At 39.5% G+C, this 17,276-nt stretch overlaps 1 protein-coding gene across 5 annotated transcripts in view; it reads right to left on the reverse strand.

Annotated features, from left to right (window-relative positions):
- CTNNA2 (catenin alpha 2) overlaps positions 1–17,276 on the reverse strand; it is a 1,320,456-nt gene that overhangs the window by 93,121 nt on the left and 1,210,059 nt on the right. For all 5 annotated transcript variants that reach the window (XM_043468829.1, XM_043468828.1, XM_043468827.1 and 2 more), the window contains 3 exons: positions 17,024–17,116; positions 16,288–16,444; positions 11,238–11,438 (listed from right to left, as the gene is read on the reverse strand). In XM_043468829.1, the coding sequence (XP_043324764.1) occupies positions 11,238–11,438; positions 16,288–16,444; positions 17,024–17,116 (451 nt within the window). The remainder of the gene's footprint in view (positions 1–11,237; positions 11,439–16,287; positions 16,445–17,023; positions 17,117–17,276) is intronic.

Genomic DNA, 17,276 nt, shown 5'->3' on the forward strand with positions numbered 1-17,276 from the left:
GGCACCAGTGAGGCTTTAAAATTTAAGATAACATAAAATACATGCTAAGAATTTATTGATTCTGATCTTGATCATTAAGTGTGTAATTTTTAGAAAAGGTACAACCCCTAAAATAAGGTATTATACTATGTCAATTATATTTTTCATTTATATAAATAAACATTTTTGAGCTTCGAGTCTCATCAAGGCTGGAGGAAATAAAGAGGTAGTCTCAGATCTGAAGGAGTTAAAATTAAATTAGGAAGCAACACACACACACACACACACACACACCCAGAAAGAGACTAGAAGGTGGACAGAAAACAGAGAGACTCCTTAAGACAGAAAAATGGACAAACAGAGTTTGCAACATAGGGCAGTATACAGTAGGGGCCTAATGAGTGACAGTGAGTCATGGGGCACAGAGGAGTGGGATCGGCTGGTTTTGGTTACAGAAGACTTTGCTCCCTCTCTAAGAAGAAACCAGCTCGTGTTAGAAAACTGGTAAAATATAGAAAGTCAAACCAGGTAAGAAGGTCATTTTGGGGTCACTTTGATCAGAATATGGGAGACCCAGGTGGCTCAGGTGATAAAGAATCTGCCTGTGATGCAGGAGACCCAGGTTTGATCCCTGGATCAGGGAAGATCCCCTGGAGAAGGGAATGGCTACCCACTCCAGCATTCTTGCCTGAAGAATTCCATGGACTGAGGAGCCTGGTGGGCTACAATCCATGGGGTTACTTTCACTTTCACCAGAATATACAGAATTTTTCTGGTTCCTACATCCATCTGTTATCCCAGTTTTAAGTATAGTTTCTTATTTTTCCTAATCAGATTATTATATTTCTGGAAGGTTCTAATGATGCACCCCTATTATTGATTGATGATATATTCTTCATTTCTTTGATTCAAATACTTATTGCTGGTGTGGTAGAGATTCTGGCTGAAAGAAATCTATTATTGCCTCACTTGTGCCCAATTAATGCATCCTGGCCACCACTTCCTGTGGACACCAGCACTGGCCCTTCTGACACTCTACTACCATTACCATGGATATCCTTGATATCAAGGCAATCCATGATAGTGTTGAAATGACAAAGAAGTGTCATGTCCTTTGCAGTCCCTAGGATTCTGAGAATATGTTGTAACTCAGTAAGAACTGGAAATTCATGTCTTCCTTTTTAGTTTTACTTTGAAAATTGGACACTAGAAAAGGGCTGTTTATTTCACTGTGTTGTTCCTTAAGTGTGTAATTGTGAGCCATCCTACATCCACCCTATGCCATCTCCACTTCCATGTTGGAAATTTATTATCAGGCTAAAATTGTTTCTCTTTCTCAAGTTGTATTTGTCTCAGATGGTTCTAGAGTCAGAAGGTTCTAGAGTCAGAACCATCTAGAGTCCCTCTCCCTGAGAGAGCTGGTCATGTCTAATTCTAGCAGAACAAACAAGTCAGCATAGAGAAGATATTTTCATATTTCTGCATTGCATGGACATGACTTTCTGAGCAAAAATGCTGGTAACCTGGTTCAAGGTATGATTCAATAGAAATCCTAAAATGGTGAAATAACCTGGAGGGAGATTTACAGCTTTTAATTTTTTGGCATATCAATTATACCTTGGTAAAGCTAAAACAAAGAAACAAGGGACTATTATAGTTTAAACTATTATAGGTATTTTTGAAAGCAGAGTCCCCAGACAACCTATATGTCATAAGGAATATGCACTCTCTAATAGAGGAACTTCCTTGGTGGCTCAGAGGGTAACGTGTCTGCCTACAATGCGGGAGACTCAGGTTTGATCCCTGGGTTGGGAAGATCCTCTGAAGAAAATGGCAAGCCACTCCAATACTCTTGCCTGGAAAATCCCATGGACGGAGGAACCTGGTAGGCTGCAGTCCATGGGGTCGCAAAAAGTCGGACACGACTGAGCACAAGACTGAGTGACTTCACTTTCACTTTCTCCGCAGAGATATGTGTTTACCTTTCAAAAGGGAATGAAGCCAGGAGCCATTCATTTGTATTCCAAAGAGTTGTAACAACCTGAGGAACCCTTCCTGAAGGGAGTTTATTAACATTAAGGAGTGAAGGTTTTTCTCTCTTCCTCAGGACAGGAGGGAGGCAGCTGAGCACCAATTCCTATATAAGCGCCCAGATTTATAATTTTGTGGTCCTTCTCCTGTAGTATGGACCTCCTTCATGTAGGCAAAATTTATCTGCCCTCATCACACTGCCTTGAAAAGTAGAATGAAACACAGGGAAGGTTCTGGCAAGGTTACTGTTACTAAGAAAGAAATTTATTCTCTGAGCAAGAAACCTTATATTTGCATTCAAGATAAAACAAATAAATACAGATATTAAACACCATCAGCCAGAGCTGTACAATACTTCAGGTATGTAGGTTTCAGTTGAGGGTTTGAGACAACTACATGTTGCCTGTTTAAGGGCTATTACATGAGTGAAATTTCCTTCTCATTCCTCCCACACTTGACTTCTTATCTCCATGAACACCACAACCACCAATAAGTAAGACATTTGCTCCATGTTGTAATTATTTTGACCTTTCAGGGAGAAATAAAATGCTTTACACCAATAGTTAGAGTTATATTAAAATGCATTTAAAATATATTAGAAAGTTGAGGCTTAACAATCTCAGTCATTATAGCTTCTGTTGAAATTCATTACTTTCATAATCTAATTTCAAGGTCAGTTACAGAGAAGTAAAGACTGTAATAGGCTTTCCAGGTCTAATATCTAATATTTTTGTCTTTCCAATAATCTGGTCCTGCCACCTTCCCCTGATATTGATCTAACTTCTGTCCATACCCTCTGTCCTCTGGCCACAAGGATAGGCAGGTCACTTTGACATGTCCATTCATAACACTTGGTCCCACTAGCAACAGAAACCCGACCAAGTGAATACAATGGTCTTTTACTTTTATCTAGCTTGTTTCACTTTTTCTACTTCATATTCAGTGCTCCCATTTCATTTAGTTTATGTTTTCCAATTTCTCCATCTCTTTTTTTTTAATGTTCTTTCTCAAGACTTTACTAAGCATAACAGAAAGTTTTCACATATATATATGTAAATAGAGAATGTATAATATTTTAGAAAACTTAGGAATTTTTGCCCATCTAAAAATTTATGATATTTCAATTCTACTTGTTTAACCTAGTATGAACAGAATGCTAGATTTCTAATTTATGTTCAAACAAAATTTTGATATAGTTCCATGTATTTTGGCATCTAGTATTACTGCTAAAAGTCTAGAAAGTTTATTATCTTAGTGATTAAAAAAATTTTTTGAATGAAGCTTGAAACTTCTAATCCAATTCTGAGAATATAAGGAAATATTATGTTGTAAAAAAATAAAAACAGGAAATTAACATGTGACACAGCATTATTAAAGTAACAATTTTGCTCAAATCACACAAAATTTTATGCTCGTATTCATTATTTGCTTTCATACCTTATTTAAGACTACACATTGTATTTAATTGCATTGAGCAACTTCAGCTGCGTGCAACAAATTCTGGTAAATTTTCTTTTCATTTTTATTCTATTACAAATATTTTCTAATTTTCTTTGTTAAGGTTTCTTAGGTATACCCCTCATTTAAAAGTGGGCATTTAATTTCCAAATACATGGATTTCTTTATAGTATCTTTGATACTAATTTCTCATTTTAACATTAATTTCTCATTTAAATGCTTCTCTTTAATCATCCTCTGTGTTTTCTCAGTCTTTTAACTTTATTGAGACTTTTAATAGCTAAGTCAAAGATCTCACTTGGTAAATGTCATACTGCACTTTAAAATATGTGGGTTATTTTCAAATATCTTTTGATATTGATCTCTAACATAATTTCAAAATAATAAGAGAACAGACTCTGTATGATCTGTACCTTTAGATCATGAAATTTCTGCACCCGGTCTTATGTCTCTGGATATGTTTCAGTGTCTCCTAGTTTATGGGAACTTGAATAAAATTTTATCCTACGTTTGTATGAAAATTGTATAAATCTTAATTACATTGAATTGGTTCATAATGTATTTTGGGTCTACTATATTCTTCCACTGGAGGAGAGCCTGGCAACCCACTCCAGTATTCTTGCCTGGAGAATCCCACGGACAAAGGAGCATAGCGGGGTACAGTCCATAGGGTCACAAAGAGTTGGACATGAATGATGCAACTTAGCACACAACATATTCTTCTGCTTCTCTGTACATTCATTCTGTTAATTTCTGAGAGTGGAACAATTAAAAAAAAAGAAATCAGATCAAGTGAAATAAGCATACCCCCCACTGGCCAATAAGGTTATTTTCCTTTGATATGTAGAAAAGCAGGTGAAAGGAAGTGTCTCTCTTAATCCTGGAAACTTGAGTTGTAAGCCCTAGGCTGCTAGTGGACATATTCTCTACTGAAAAAATAAAAATCATATCCTATTTTTCGTATTCATTTAATCAATACATACATATTAAAGCTGAAAAAAGTGAAAGTGTTAGTCGCTCAGTTGTGTCTAATTCTTTGTGAGCCTGCCAGGTTCCTCCATCCATGGAATTCTCCAGGCAAGAATACTGGAGTGGGTAGCCATTCCCTCCTCCAGGGGATCTAATGGTGTGATGATCCAAGTTCAGGCCCTACGCACGTATAAGAACATCTGCCTCTAAGAACTGACAATCTTTCTGTGGACCACTGATACTGAAGAAGATGTATTAAATGTCATCAGACTCAGAAATAGATCCTCGTTGCCTCCAACTGAAACTTGAGTCAGCTCATAAGTATAATTTCAATACACAGATGTAGAGGAGGAGGAAAAAATGGTGAAGATGCAGCAAAGCAAGTGGGAACAGCATGGATGTGTTTTGCCTGGAGAAAAATGAATACACCTGTCCAGATGGAGCAGAGGGTTTATTCAGAGGATTCATGGGCAATGATTGTCCATGTTGGGTTCAGTCATCAGGAAGCAAGGAAACAGTGAAACACAAATAAACAAAATAACAATATTGATTAGGCTTAGATGTCAAAACATCAAACTGAGGCTCAGGGGCATTAACTAATTTATGTAAGGTCACATTTATTTGGTAGAAGTCAAGGAATGGAGTTCTTCTGACTCCTTAACTGGATTTCATTATCTACATGGTACTAACACAATGGTATCCCTTATTATCATATCCAGTTTGGGTACTTTCTATTTGTTCCTCTTACATTTTCTTGGCAAAATACATAGAAATGATGTTAAAAAAAAAAAAAAAACTCTCTTAGGAAAACTTTACTTAACAGAAGTATGAAAGTAAAAATTATATCATCTCTACTAAGTTAGAAAAGTCAATCTGAAAGGCTACAAACTATATGATCCCAATTATATGATATTCTAGAAATGACAAAATTATGGAAAAAGTAAAAAGACAAGTGGCTGTCAGGGGATTGGGAGGGGGAGAGGGATGAATAAAGTACAGTGAAGTTTTAGGGCAGTGAAGAACACACTGTATGATACCATCATGATGGATGTATGCCATTATGCATTAGTCCAAATACCACAAAATATAGAACATCAAGAATGAGCCAAAATGTAAACTGTGGACTTTGGGTGATTATAATGTTTCAGTGTAGGTTCATCAAGGGTAAAAAATGTACCAGTCTGGTAGAGGATGTTGATAATGGGAGACACCCTCCATGTGCAGAATGAAGGGAATATGGAAAATCTTGATACCTTCCCCTCAATATTTCTGTGAACATTTAACTGCTCTTTAACAAGTCTTGATTTAAAAAAAAAAAAAATTACACCATCTGTTTGGTCCACGTGTTCTCCAAAATAATGGAATTTTAATTGTCATATATGAAGTGATTAATAATAGAATTTTCATTAAAGAGATTTATTTTTTAATATCCTTTTTTTGGTCCCCTCTGAAGAAGGAACTGATGGCATGGTTCCAAAGATCTCCCAACCTGATGGTATAGACATTGCCACAAATTTGCATCAGCCATCAAATTTACAAAAATGGCATTTCAACGTAATCTGTTCAGTGAAGAATGAGCTTCTCTCTGTATATCTAAGCATAACATTATTGAATGTACACCCTCTTCCACTTTCCAGAGCCACCTGACTTTGCAAACAAGATCTCTAGAGATGGATCTCATTGGGTGTGCATTCACTACCAAACTATTGGCAATTTCCTATAATTCAGTTTTTACTAAAGAGGCAATTAAATACGTAAGTATTTAGTGGGTCTGATGTACGTCAGGTTTATGGTGCTTTCATCAGCTTACATTAGATTTATAAAAAATAAATAGGCAAATTTTTATATAATGTCACCCTAAAGTTTTAACATACTAATAATCCACAAAATTGTGTTTTCAAAAGTAACTCAGCTTTCATATCAAAACAAAACATACACTTCAAAACAATTTACTTACTCTTTACTAAGCAATTTATCAAAAATAAAATATAAACTATCTCGTCACTCTTTGGAACTTTCTCAGTTTTTAGCCACTTAGTGGCAGTTATCTTAAGTGAGGATTATTTTGTCCACCCCAAAAACATCTAGCAATGTCTAGAGCCACCTTTGTCACAGTTTGAAGTGGGAAAGGAAGAGGTTCTACAAGCATCTAGTGTGGTGAGGCCAGGGATGCCAAGCATCTTTAATCCACAGGATAGCTCCCTCCACCCCAAGAAAGAACTACCAAGACTCAAATGTCAAAAATACAGAGGCTGAGAACATCTGCCTTAGAGTCTTCAATCTAACAGCTCAGAAACAAAACTGGGCAGAACCTGGCAGGTTGTGACAAGGCAAGAGAAAACATAGTGATCTGTCTTCCATGTCCTGGATTCTTCCTTTTTTCCCTTTTCTTGGTACCTTCCACTGCTTGCCCACTGTCCTGTGTTCTCTCCCCAAAATAAAATGTACTCTCAGGACAAAGTTTGATAAACTTGTATAAAAAAAGTGACTGCACAAGAATTAAAAAAAAAAAATCAGGAGCAAAACATTAGCCCAAAGGTAGAAATTTGGATATTAGTGATCTGAATAGGAGTTTGGGGGGCTTCCCACGTGGCATGAGTGATAAAGAACACCCCACAGCTACCCGGCCAATGCAAGAGACATAAGAGACTCAAGTTCTATCCCTGGGTTGGGAAGATTCCTAGAGGAAGGCATGGCAACCCACTGCAGTACTCTTGCCTGGAGAATCTCATGGACAGAGGAACATGGTGGGCTATAGTACATAGGGTCGCAAAGAGTCAAACACCACTGAAGCAACTTCCAGGCAAGAATACTGGAGTGGGTTGCCATGCCCTCCTCCAGGGGGTCTTTCTGACCCATGGATTGTATCTATGTCCCTTATATCTCCTGCAGGCAGGTTCATTACAAATAGTGCCAGCATAGGAGCATTTATTTGAGGATGTGGATCTCATAAGCATAGCCAGACACAGACAAAGGGCCTATTCCATTTTATAAAATCTATATAACCAACAAAACTCTGTATAACCATAAGTCCAGAACTGACCTTATGTTCTTCCTCAAATTCCATGTCTCTAGTACATTCCCCAATAATTCTAATTAGCAACCAGTGAATTAACTGCTAAAGTTTTTTATTAGCTTGTATATTTAATCATTTCTTACAGAGAAATTCTAGGTATTAAGTCACCATTTTGTGGTCCCATGAACTATATATAGCCTGCCAGGCTCCTCTGTCCATAGGATTTCCCAGGCAAGAATACTGAATGGGTTGCCATTTGCTTCTTCAGGGGATCTTCCCAAACCAGGAATCAAACCCACATATCCTGCATTGGTAGGATTCTTTAGCACTGAACCACCAGGGAAGCCTAAGTCACATTGTATTATGCATTTTTAAACCTCATGTTCTACATGAGATAGCCAGGTTTTCATCATAGCAATGACAAACAGAGGCATTCTTCCTCCATGTGGAATCAGTGTATATGTCAATTGTCCTACTAACAGCTAAACTTTTGCTTTCATTTCTTTGACAACCTCTCTAGTTACCCATAAAGAAACAATATTGCTCTTATTTAAGGAAGAAAAGAACCATTGAGGATAGGAGGAAAATAATTTATATACCTTATATATTCTAGTTCTTAGCCCACTAATATCTACATTTCCTTGACATGTATTCCTGTATTTTCTGCTAGTTATTTATAATCTGTCTATTTCAGTCTCTTTTACCTGGCTGCTTTCCTAGTGATTTTCAATAGAGGCTGAAAAACAGAAAGAATCTAAATGCCTTGCTCTTCTTTTCTTTTCAATTAAGACTTGGATGGGGAAATCAGAAGCAGAAAGGTGCCTTTAGTTGAGTGCTGAGATTATTCAATCACTGCAAAAGAAAGGCTGAGATGATAATTTTTAAAGATCTGAAAATTAACAAATAAGGGCAAAATCTTGATTAGCAACAATAATCCAGGATAGATTGCTCTGTTTCATTAAAAAAATTCAACCAGAATACTATTTACATTTTAAGACTTTGGGTGAAAATTATGTTAAAATATTTCACTCAACTAAGCACACTGTCCTTGCCTTTATGTAGATTTTGATCCCACGGGTACCACTCCTGCTGTTCATTAAAGCACTCCAAGATGCAATACGAAAAAGTTCCAGAATGTCTCTTAAACAACGTTTGAAGTTTTTGTGTGCACAAAGTCACATGTAAACTGGCTCTGGGTGTCATCTGCTACAATCATCTTTCCAAACAGTTGTGAGCTGAGAATTTTGTCTCCATGTCCTCCATCCTTCTTGGATACTCTTCAGTCAGTGTCAGATTGGAGGGAATGCTGCTATGTATCAGATATGCCCCATGAAGCTGAGACTTCATAACATAATAGAAGCAATGGGTCAGGAACTGAGAACTGCAGAAATGTGAGAGGGTCCCTTTAAGGGTGAATGGGAAGAAAAAAAAAAAAAAACAGCATATACAGGAGAGTAAAATAATTTTTTTTAAGATTTTTTTTGAAGGGGACCATTATAAAAGCCTTTCTATCTTTATTAAATTTGTTACAATATTGCTTCTGTTTGCTATTTCGGTTTTTTGGCCCCAGGGCATGTAGGATCTTAGCTTCCCTATCAGGGATTGAACCCACATCCCCTGCATTGAAAAGTGGAAGTCTTAATCACTGCACCATCAGGGAAGCCCAAAAATACCTGTTTCTAATTTTTTTTTAATGAGTAAAGAAGCACTGTATGACTTGAACTGTGTTGCTCTAGTGAATGCAAAGGGCAAGTCTATTTGAAAGAAAATAGTGCTGAATTTCAGTTAATTAAACTGTGTGGGGGGCAGAGGGCCCTAGTCGCTCAGTTGTGTCTGACTTGACTCCTTGCAGCTCTTTGGATTGTAGCCCACTAGGGATTTTTTCAGGCAAGAATACTGGAGCCGGTTGCCTTTTCCTCCTCCAGGGGATCTTCCTGACCCAGAGATCAAACATGTCTCCTGCGTCTCCTGCACTGCAGGCAGATATTTGCCCGCTGAGCCATCAGGGAAGCACTAGTTAAAATGTGGAAGTGTGAGTGGCTCAGTCGTGTCCGACTCTTTGCGACCCCAAGGACAGTAGCCTGCCAGGCTCCTCTGTCCATGGTACTCTCCAGGCAAGAATACTGGTCCACTCCACCATGCCATTCCTTTCTCCAGGGGATCTTCCTGGCCCAGGGGTCAAACCCAGGTCTTCCACATTGCAGGCAAGTTCTTTACAGTCCAAGTCACCAGGGAAGCCCCTAGTTAAAATGTAGATATATTGTATTATTGTCATTATTATTTCTAATTCTAAGTCTGTCAGGCTTCTCAAGAGCAACAATCCCTAGATATGGGTGATATGACCCATGTGATATGACCCTATTCCCTTTCTGCATGTATTTCAGAGCGAGCAACCAAAGTCTGTTTACATATTGTTTCTTCTTGCTATTCTAGACTAGACAGAAGTCTGTAAATATCCTTTCCCTGTAGAAGGAAACATATTTCTACTAATATGTCTTACCATGTAGAACTTAGAACACTGCTATATCTGACTTTTCAGAGATACGTCTGTTTTTAAAAGCCTAGTGAGCTCCAAAATCTACGTACAGACCAGAGACAATTCCCACTGAAGCTGAGGTGAGTTCCTTCTATGTATACATAGAACTGGATTTGTTACCCATTCATAACTCCAGCCAACATATAGAGTTAAATTCTATTCATCTTTTCTCCTTCCTTGGACTTTTTTTCTACTTTCATTCCCCCATATATTAATGGATTTCCTTGGTGGCTCGGACAATAAAGAATCTGCCCTCAGTGCAGGAGACTGAGTTTGATCCCTGGGTCGGGAAGATCCCTTGGAGAAGGGAATGGCACTCCGCTCCAGTATTCTTGCCTGGAGAATTCCATGGACAAAGGAGCCTGGCAGGCTACAGTCCATGGGATCGCAAAGAGCCAGACACAACTGAGCAACTAAGACACGTACATATCAAAACACAAGACATGAGGAACTTTAGAAAGGGTCTGAAGCCAAGAGATATCAGTTATATCAGGGCAAAAACTACTGAAAATAGGTCAGTCGCTGACATAACTATCCAAAGTTATGGGCTATTGTGTTAACTCAGTGGAAACAAGTATTTTTTCCATCTCAGTGCATTAGAGAGCTATGGCAGGCTCTCTGTCATAAGTAACTATCTCTCATCATGACCATGATTCCCCAGAGGGCAGCCAGGTACCCCTGAAAGAAGATATGCAGACTTTCACCAGTGGAGTTGGGCATATACTGAAAGTCTAGCCCCTTTTCAGTAACCACTACCTCCTATGACCACTTCATATCCACGTACTACTGGAAGCCTTTATGCTTTTCCCTGGTTGTGCGTGGTCCTCTCTCATAGTCACATCTTCTCAAGAAACAGATAGAGAAATGCTTTACAAGTTCGAAATTCCAAGTTCCAATCACATACTCACTATTCTCTAGACTCGTGACCTTTTTCCGTCTCTTATCTCATTCAAAATTCCATTTTCATATTCATAATGGGAGATAATAAAAAATCTGCCTACTTCATAAGGTTCTTGTGAGAATCAAATGATTATACACAAAAACTGTAGAGTAGTATATACTGCAATAATAAATTGTGATTCTGCTAAAGTATTCCAATTCAAACCCAAGAAATAAAGAGCACCAATTTTATGATCATGTGTGATTTAGAAGCATAAAGATCTACAGGAAACAATGAAACAGATTTATTCAGGTATGGAAATTCATCATGGGTCTGACATTTTGGTCGAATCTAATATCCATGGTTACCTGTCTCAGATAGCAGTTTTGTAGCTTCCAGCACCTTCTCAGTATAAACACCAGCTTCATAGTTCTCCATCTCAGCATTGATGATGTGTATAACTCGAGCAGCCCGGCCCCTGATGGCCCCTGCAGTCCGGTCCAGAGTGTCCACATCCCCTTCTTGAAGGGCGATCACACATTTGTTCACATCCTCCAAGATATGGTTTTCTGTGGAGAGGACATATCCACATTTATATGATTTTATATCACTGGTGGTGGTGGTTTAGTCATTAAGTTGTGTCTGACTCTTACAACTCCATGGACTTTAGCCTGCCAGGCTCCACTGTCCATGGGATTTCCCAGGCAAGACTACTGGAGTGAGCTGCCATTTCTCTTTCCAGGGAAATATTCCTGACCCAGAAATCGAGCCCTGCTCTCCCGCATTGCAAGAGTATTCTGTACCGACTAAGGTATTAGGGAAGCCCTTTATGTCACTGACATACTTAAAAACCAATTGGAAGGCTTCCTTTGTGTCTCAGTGGTAAAGAATCTGCCTGCCAAAGCAGGAGACACAGGTTTGACTCCTGATCCGGGAAGATCCTACATGCCGTGGGGCAAGAAAGCCTGTGTGCCACAACTACTGAAGCCTGTGCACCCTAGAGTCTGTGCTCTACAACAAGAGAAGACACTCTAATGAGAAGTTCGTGCACCACAGCTAGAGAGTAGCCCTCCCTCATCACAACTAGAGAAATGCTCGAGGAGCAATGAAGACCCAGCTTGGCCAAAAATAAATACATAATAAACATTCCAAAAGAAAAGAAGAAATACTGAATAAATATGTCCTTTGAAAGGGGACAATTATATATTTTTACTCTAAGGTATTTCCAAGAGAAAGAATTCATTAAGTAAGGAGATAGAGGGATGATGTTCCAACTAGAAAACAACATAGAAGGGAAAGTAATAATAGAAAGCATGTGCATTTCAGAGAGGGTTACACTGTGGGGGTGAACCCCTTAGGTACTTTGGATGTTACGCCTGAATGTGAAGCATAGTTTTTAAAATCATAAAAGATTTGCCGGTAACATAAGTTTGTGATAAACTTCCTTAAATTTTTGCAGCCTTATTCTTTCAGAAAAGATGTAATCATGTTAAATCACTGATGACCAAATGACTGCATTATTATTAGCTCTAAAACTACAGTTTCCAAAATCATAAGCAAAGTTCAGTCTGTGAATGTTTTAAGGGAACAAACTCAAGACCCTGGAGTTAAAAAAAAAAGTAAATGAAAGAGGAAGAGGTAAACAAAACAAAACTTCCAGACATTATGGGATTGAGTTAATAGCTTTTTCAGATCTTAGATGCCTGTTATTTTGTGAGCCAAACCCAAGAATTAAACTGTCACATGGTTAAAGCCAAGACGCTCATTTTAAGACACTATTAAAAATGGTAGTTTTTGCCCAGTGGGAAAAGTTTAAGTGCTCTAACACAGTCGTTTCACTTTTTTATGAACCCAGACCACATCAGAAAATTGGTTTCGCTCCTATAATGTTAATAGCTAGCATCATTGCTCCCCAAACTTGCTGCTTTTCATATGGACAAATTAAGCACTCAGACATACAAGTTCAGGTAGCATGAAAAAAAGAAAGAAAAACAAAACTATCCCTTAAAAAAAACCTTTTTTATTCTTGCCTCCAAAATAGAGTTTCCTGCCAGAATAGATATTCCCTTAAGAAGAAACTGATACATAAAATGCCATTAATGCCATTCCAAAATATCTCCTGGGCCAAACCTGCAGTTTACTGATGCAAATGTTTTGGCTCCAGCTTATAGAGGAGATGAGAAGTAGTTTCCCCAACTATTGGGCTGCATCCACAGTCTACCAGCAGGACGGAGTGGGCTGTGTCATTATTTGTCAAGCCCATCTGTGGAAAGGTGCCTGCTGCCTCCGATTGTCAAGTCCAAAGGCACGCTCCAGCGGGTCCTGCCAAGGCCGGCTTCCTGACAGCGCCTGTTCCTTTTCCTGTCATGGCATGCCACCGCACTTGTACCACTGCGGTTGGACCATACAGCGTTATCAGCGGAAGCCAAAGCCTTTTCGTGTTGCTGGTAATAATGAGATGCACAAAAGCACAGCAGGGAGAAAGGTGGCAGAGAGGCAGGCCCGGTGGAAGAAAATTAAGAGAAGCTTTGCGTTATTGAAACAGCCTGAGATAAGACTCCTTGCCCGGCTTTTTTCTACCCTCAGAAATTTCTGTACGTGCATTTAAAGAAAAGGGTAGGTTGGGAAAGTTTTAAGTTCTGAAATGACTCCTCTTTGAGAAAGGTAGTATGTAGGTATTTTCTATTCATTTGTAAATAGGGAGGGGAGCAGAGTAAGATTTCCAGGGGCTGTTAGGATTGCTATATGAGATCTGAGGCTGATTGGAGTCCCCCTCTCCCTTTCTGGGGACCCTTATACCCATCCTGGCAAAGATTGACTAGAAACAAGAAATATCTCAGTCTTGGTGTCCAGTCTTCTGTTCTTCATCATTCGGATCCCCAACATGCCTAGTCGAACAATTTCTAAGCATCTTCTGAGACATGCACTTCTTGGATATCTTTTGCATTGTTAGGACTCATGTATCAGGGAAGCAAAAAATTCCATGAATGGCAACGCATTGAATTCTTTATCAGCCAACTCCTGGACACAGGTATGTTTAAATGAATAGCCGCTTTGACAAGTCATCAAAAGTAAAGCACCTTGGGAATGAAAAACAAGTCAGGTTTCTAAAAGGGAAGAGAGAGTGGACCCACAGTAGTACAGGGCAGGAGAGAGGAGGGGATTGGAGGTGGGGAAGGGAGCTGCAAAAAGCTGGTAAAACACCCTTCTATCCAGACTTGCTGAGAACTATATAGATTCTGGAAAGAGGATAATCTGGATTATAATTCCACCTCTGCCAAGTTACCTACACGTTAGTGACTTACTTTTCTCAAAGGAAGATTCAGAATAGTGATAACTGACATAAAATTTTGGTGAGAATGAAAGCAAATAGCAGAAAATCAGACAAATAACAGATACTGTCAACTACGAATTGGCACTTGCCATGGGTGCTTGTCATTTACTCTACAAGGATTCAATCATGTGCTGCTGCAGCTGCTGACCTCCAACACCCCTGAAGGAGTGCAGGGAGGAGAGCAGAAATGAGGCACTCTGTTCTCATGGAAAAACTAGTAGTGCAGGTCCTCAGATAGTCAGATAGTCTCAGGAGCTGATTTTATGAGCCCAATTCTTGTATCTCTTCGTATCTGCTGCTGCTGCTAAGTTGTGTCAGTCGTGTCTGACTCTGTGCAACCCCAGAGACGGCAGCCCACCAGGCTCCCCGGTCCCTGGGATTCTCCAGGCAAGACCACTGGAGTGGGTTGCCATTTCCTTCTCCAATGCATGAACGTGAAAAGTGAAAGTGAAGCCTCATATCTAGAAAAGCACTAAATTCCTTCATGGTGACAACTGTTTCTCGTGACTAGCAGAAGCTTCATGAGACCAGCAGAAACTTTTAAATACGAGCTTAATTGCATGTACTCCCCCTTTACCAAAGTCACACATATACTATCCTTTGCCCCCACCTGTTTGGAGCAGTTTCCCTAGAGCTATCTGAGGTGCTGTCTCCTGGGCTGCAGCCCTCATTGCCCAAATAAAACTTAATCCGCCATTCTCATGTTATGCATTTTTTTAAAATTGACAGCACCAAGCGTGTGTTGGCTCATTTTTCCCATCTCCCTCGACTTTCCCTCCATGATTTTAAAGTTGGCTTTTCCATCATCCCTCAGATCTACAGGTTCAACTGTACTACTATTAGACAAGCTTTAAATACAAGCCTAGTGGGAATTCATTGTCAGTTTCTTGGTGAATGGAAAGACTACAACTAGAGAAAAGTTCCCAGATACACTAAGCCTGCCCCAGAAATCCCTTCCCCTTTGTTGCAGTCAGGCTCCATCAGCCTGGATCCCGTGAGTTGTGCTGCAACCCCTCCCTCTCAGACCTCGGTAAGCTCTGGTCAAGGCCAGGGCACATGAGTTGGCAGGTATGATTTCCATACACCTCTGGGTAGAGTCAACACCTGGTTAATTTGAATTTTTAAGAGCCATTTGGTTATTTTAATGCCTCACAAGGGAGTTGAGACTTCTGGTGACCTCCTTCCTCATGCTCCCACAGAGACTTCTCTATATGAATTGGGCCAAATCTGTTTGGAAAAAGGCCTATGAGCTGGCTGGTAGCCCACTTTTGAAACAGCATTGATGAGCCCTGTTAAAGGTAAAATTGACTACATGGTTATTCAAATGTACTAACATCCCTTGTGTTAGTTGCTCAGTCATGTTTGACTCTTTGTGATCCCATGGACTGTAGCCTGCCTATGGGATTTTCCAGATAAGAATACTGGAGTGGATTGCCATCCTTCAGTCTGGCTTCATCTACAAAGCATTAAGTTACAATTTCCAGTGATGATGAGTTCTGTTTATTTTCACTTCCTTCCACAACTTCAGGGTCAAGTGTTCAAAACCTCAATAGTTCCTAAGTGATTTCTAATGCGTTCATTTGGTGGCTAAAATTTTTTTCCCAGCTTATCAAAAACCTACGTAACTTCATTCACTTGGGCAGGGCTGGGGAGGGGGGGCGGGGGTACTTAACACAGGCAAATTGGGATAACTAATTGATTTTTTTGATTTTTCAACATAACCAATCTCATATCCCACACTTTTTTAGATGAGTGATTTAGATGCAGCAAAGGCCATCCTATTTTAAAAACTCCAGGAACTAGAAAGGAGCCTAGATCTACTTAAACAATCTTTCAGGTTTCTAATATCTATAATCAGAAAGTTGTGTTTTCCCCCCAAATATTTTGACTCGATGTCTTGAAATAATGTGCACAGCAGAGACAAATTTTCAAGAGGGTGTTACAATCACAGTTGCAGAGATGATTGAAAGCTCAAAGGGTCAAGGAGAGCACTTGAAACACAGACCCATGACACTTGCAAGATATTCCTCATCTCATCTTGTTCTCTTCCTTCAACTACCTTGTAAGGGCCCGTTTGTGATTACCTGAGACGGAAAGGAAGTCATCCACTGAGGTGATGTCATCCACAGCCTCTGTCAGCACTCGAACTTGCTTTTCCCATTGGTCTTTGAAGACGTCCATGTTGTCCTGGGCAACTTTGCTCTGCGGCCGGGCAGCCAGTGTGAGAGCGGCGTTGATGACCTATTTGTTAGAAATAATCCATGGACATATGGATTACACTCATCAAAAGAGGAAAAGCAAGTCAAAGACCATGTTGAAACCCTGGACCTTGCAGCTTCGGCAGATAAGGGGATTCTCAGTGTTTGGGAGGACAATCAAAACATGAAAGATGGAGTAGGTTATCAAATACTAGTCTTTTGTTTGCTCTTCTTTTTTTAAGATATAGGTTTCCAAAAGTGTATATTGAACCAAGTCTTTTTAGCACAGATGGGGCAGAAATATAACTCTTGTTCTCCTCGTACAAGCATATAATTTTGTGAGGGAGACAAAGTGAATAGATATGGAGTGTTGAAATAACAATTCAAGACAAGTAGAAAAAGTCAATAGGGGTGGAAAAGACAATAATCACTACAGTAACTTTGGAGAGACTGGAGCAATTAGCAGTTCTTTTTGAGAAAGGCAGAACTGGAAATGTCCATGAATGATGAGTAGCACTTTCCAGGAAGAGGAAACAGGACAAGGCAAGGAATGAGGGACAGGAAGGCTGGAGTGCACAAGATCCAAAATATTGGCTTTGAAAACAAAGTGAATGAGGCTTACCTGAGGACACAGGCTGTCAATCTGAGTGGCTGCCATCCGAACTAATTTCACCCCTTCCTCATTGTTGGAGATGGAACAGGCCAAATTGGCAACCTGTATTGAAGAGGATAAGAGTGAAAATGATGTTAGGGCCAAGGGAAAATAGGCTGCTGTGTAACTTTGCACCATCCCTGGAGAGTGCCACATCCAGGAGAATCCTTTCACAAAGAAGATAAAGGGACCCTTTTGTGATCAACCAAATATTACTCAGCCT

Source organism: Cervus canadensis, chromosome 5, assembly GCF_019320065.1.
Source record: "Cervus canadensis isolate Bull #8, Minnesota chromosome 5, ASM1932006v1, whole genome shotgun sequence".
Lineage (NCBI taxonomy): Eukaryota > Metazoa > Chordata > Mammalia > Artiodactyla > Cervidae > Cervus > Cervus canadensis.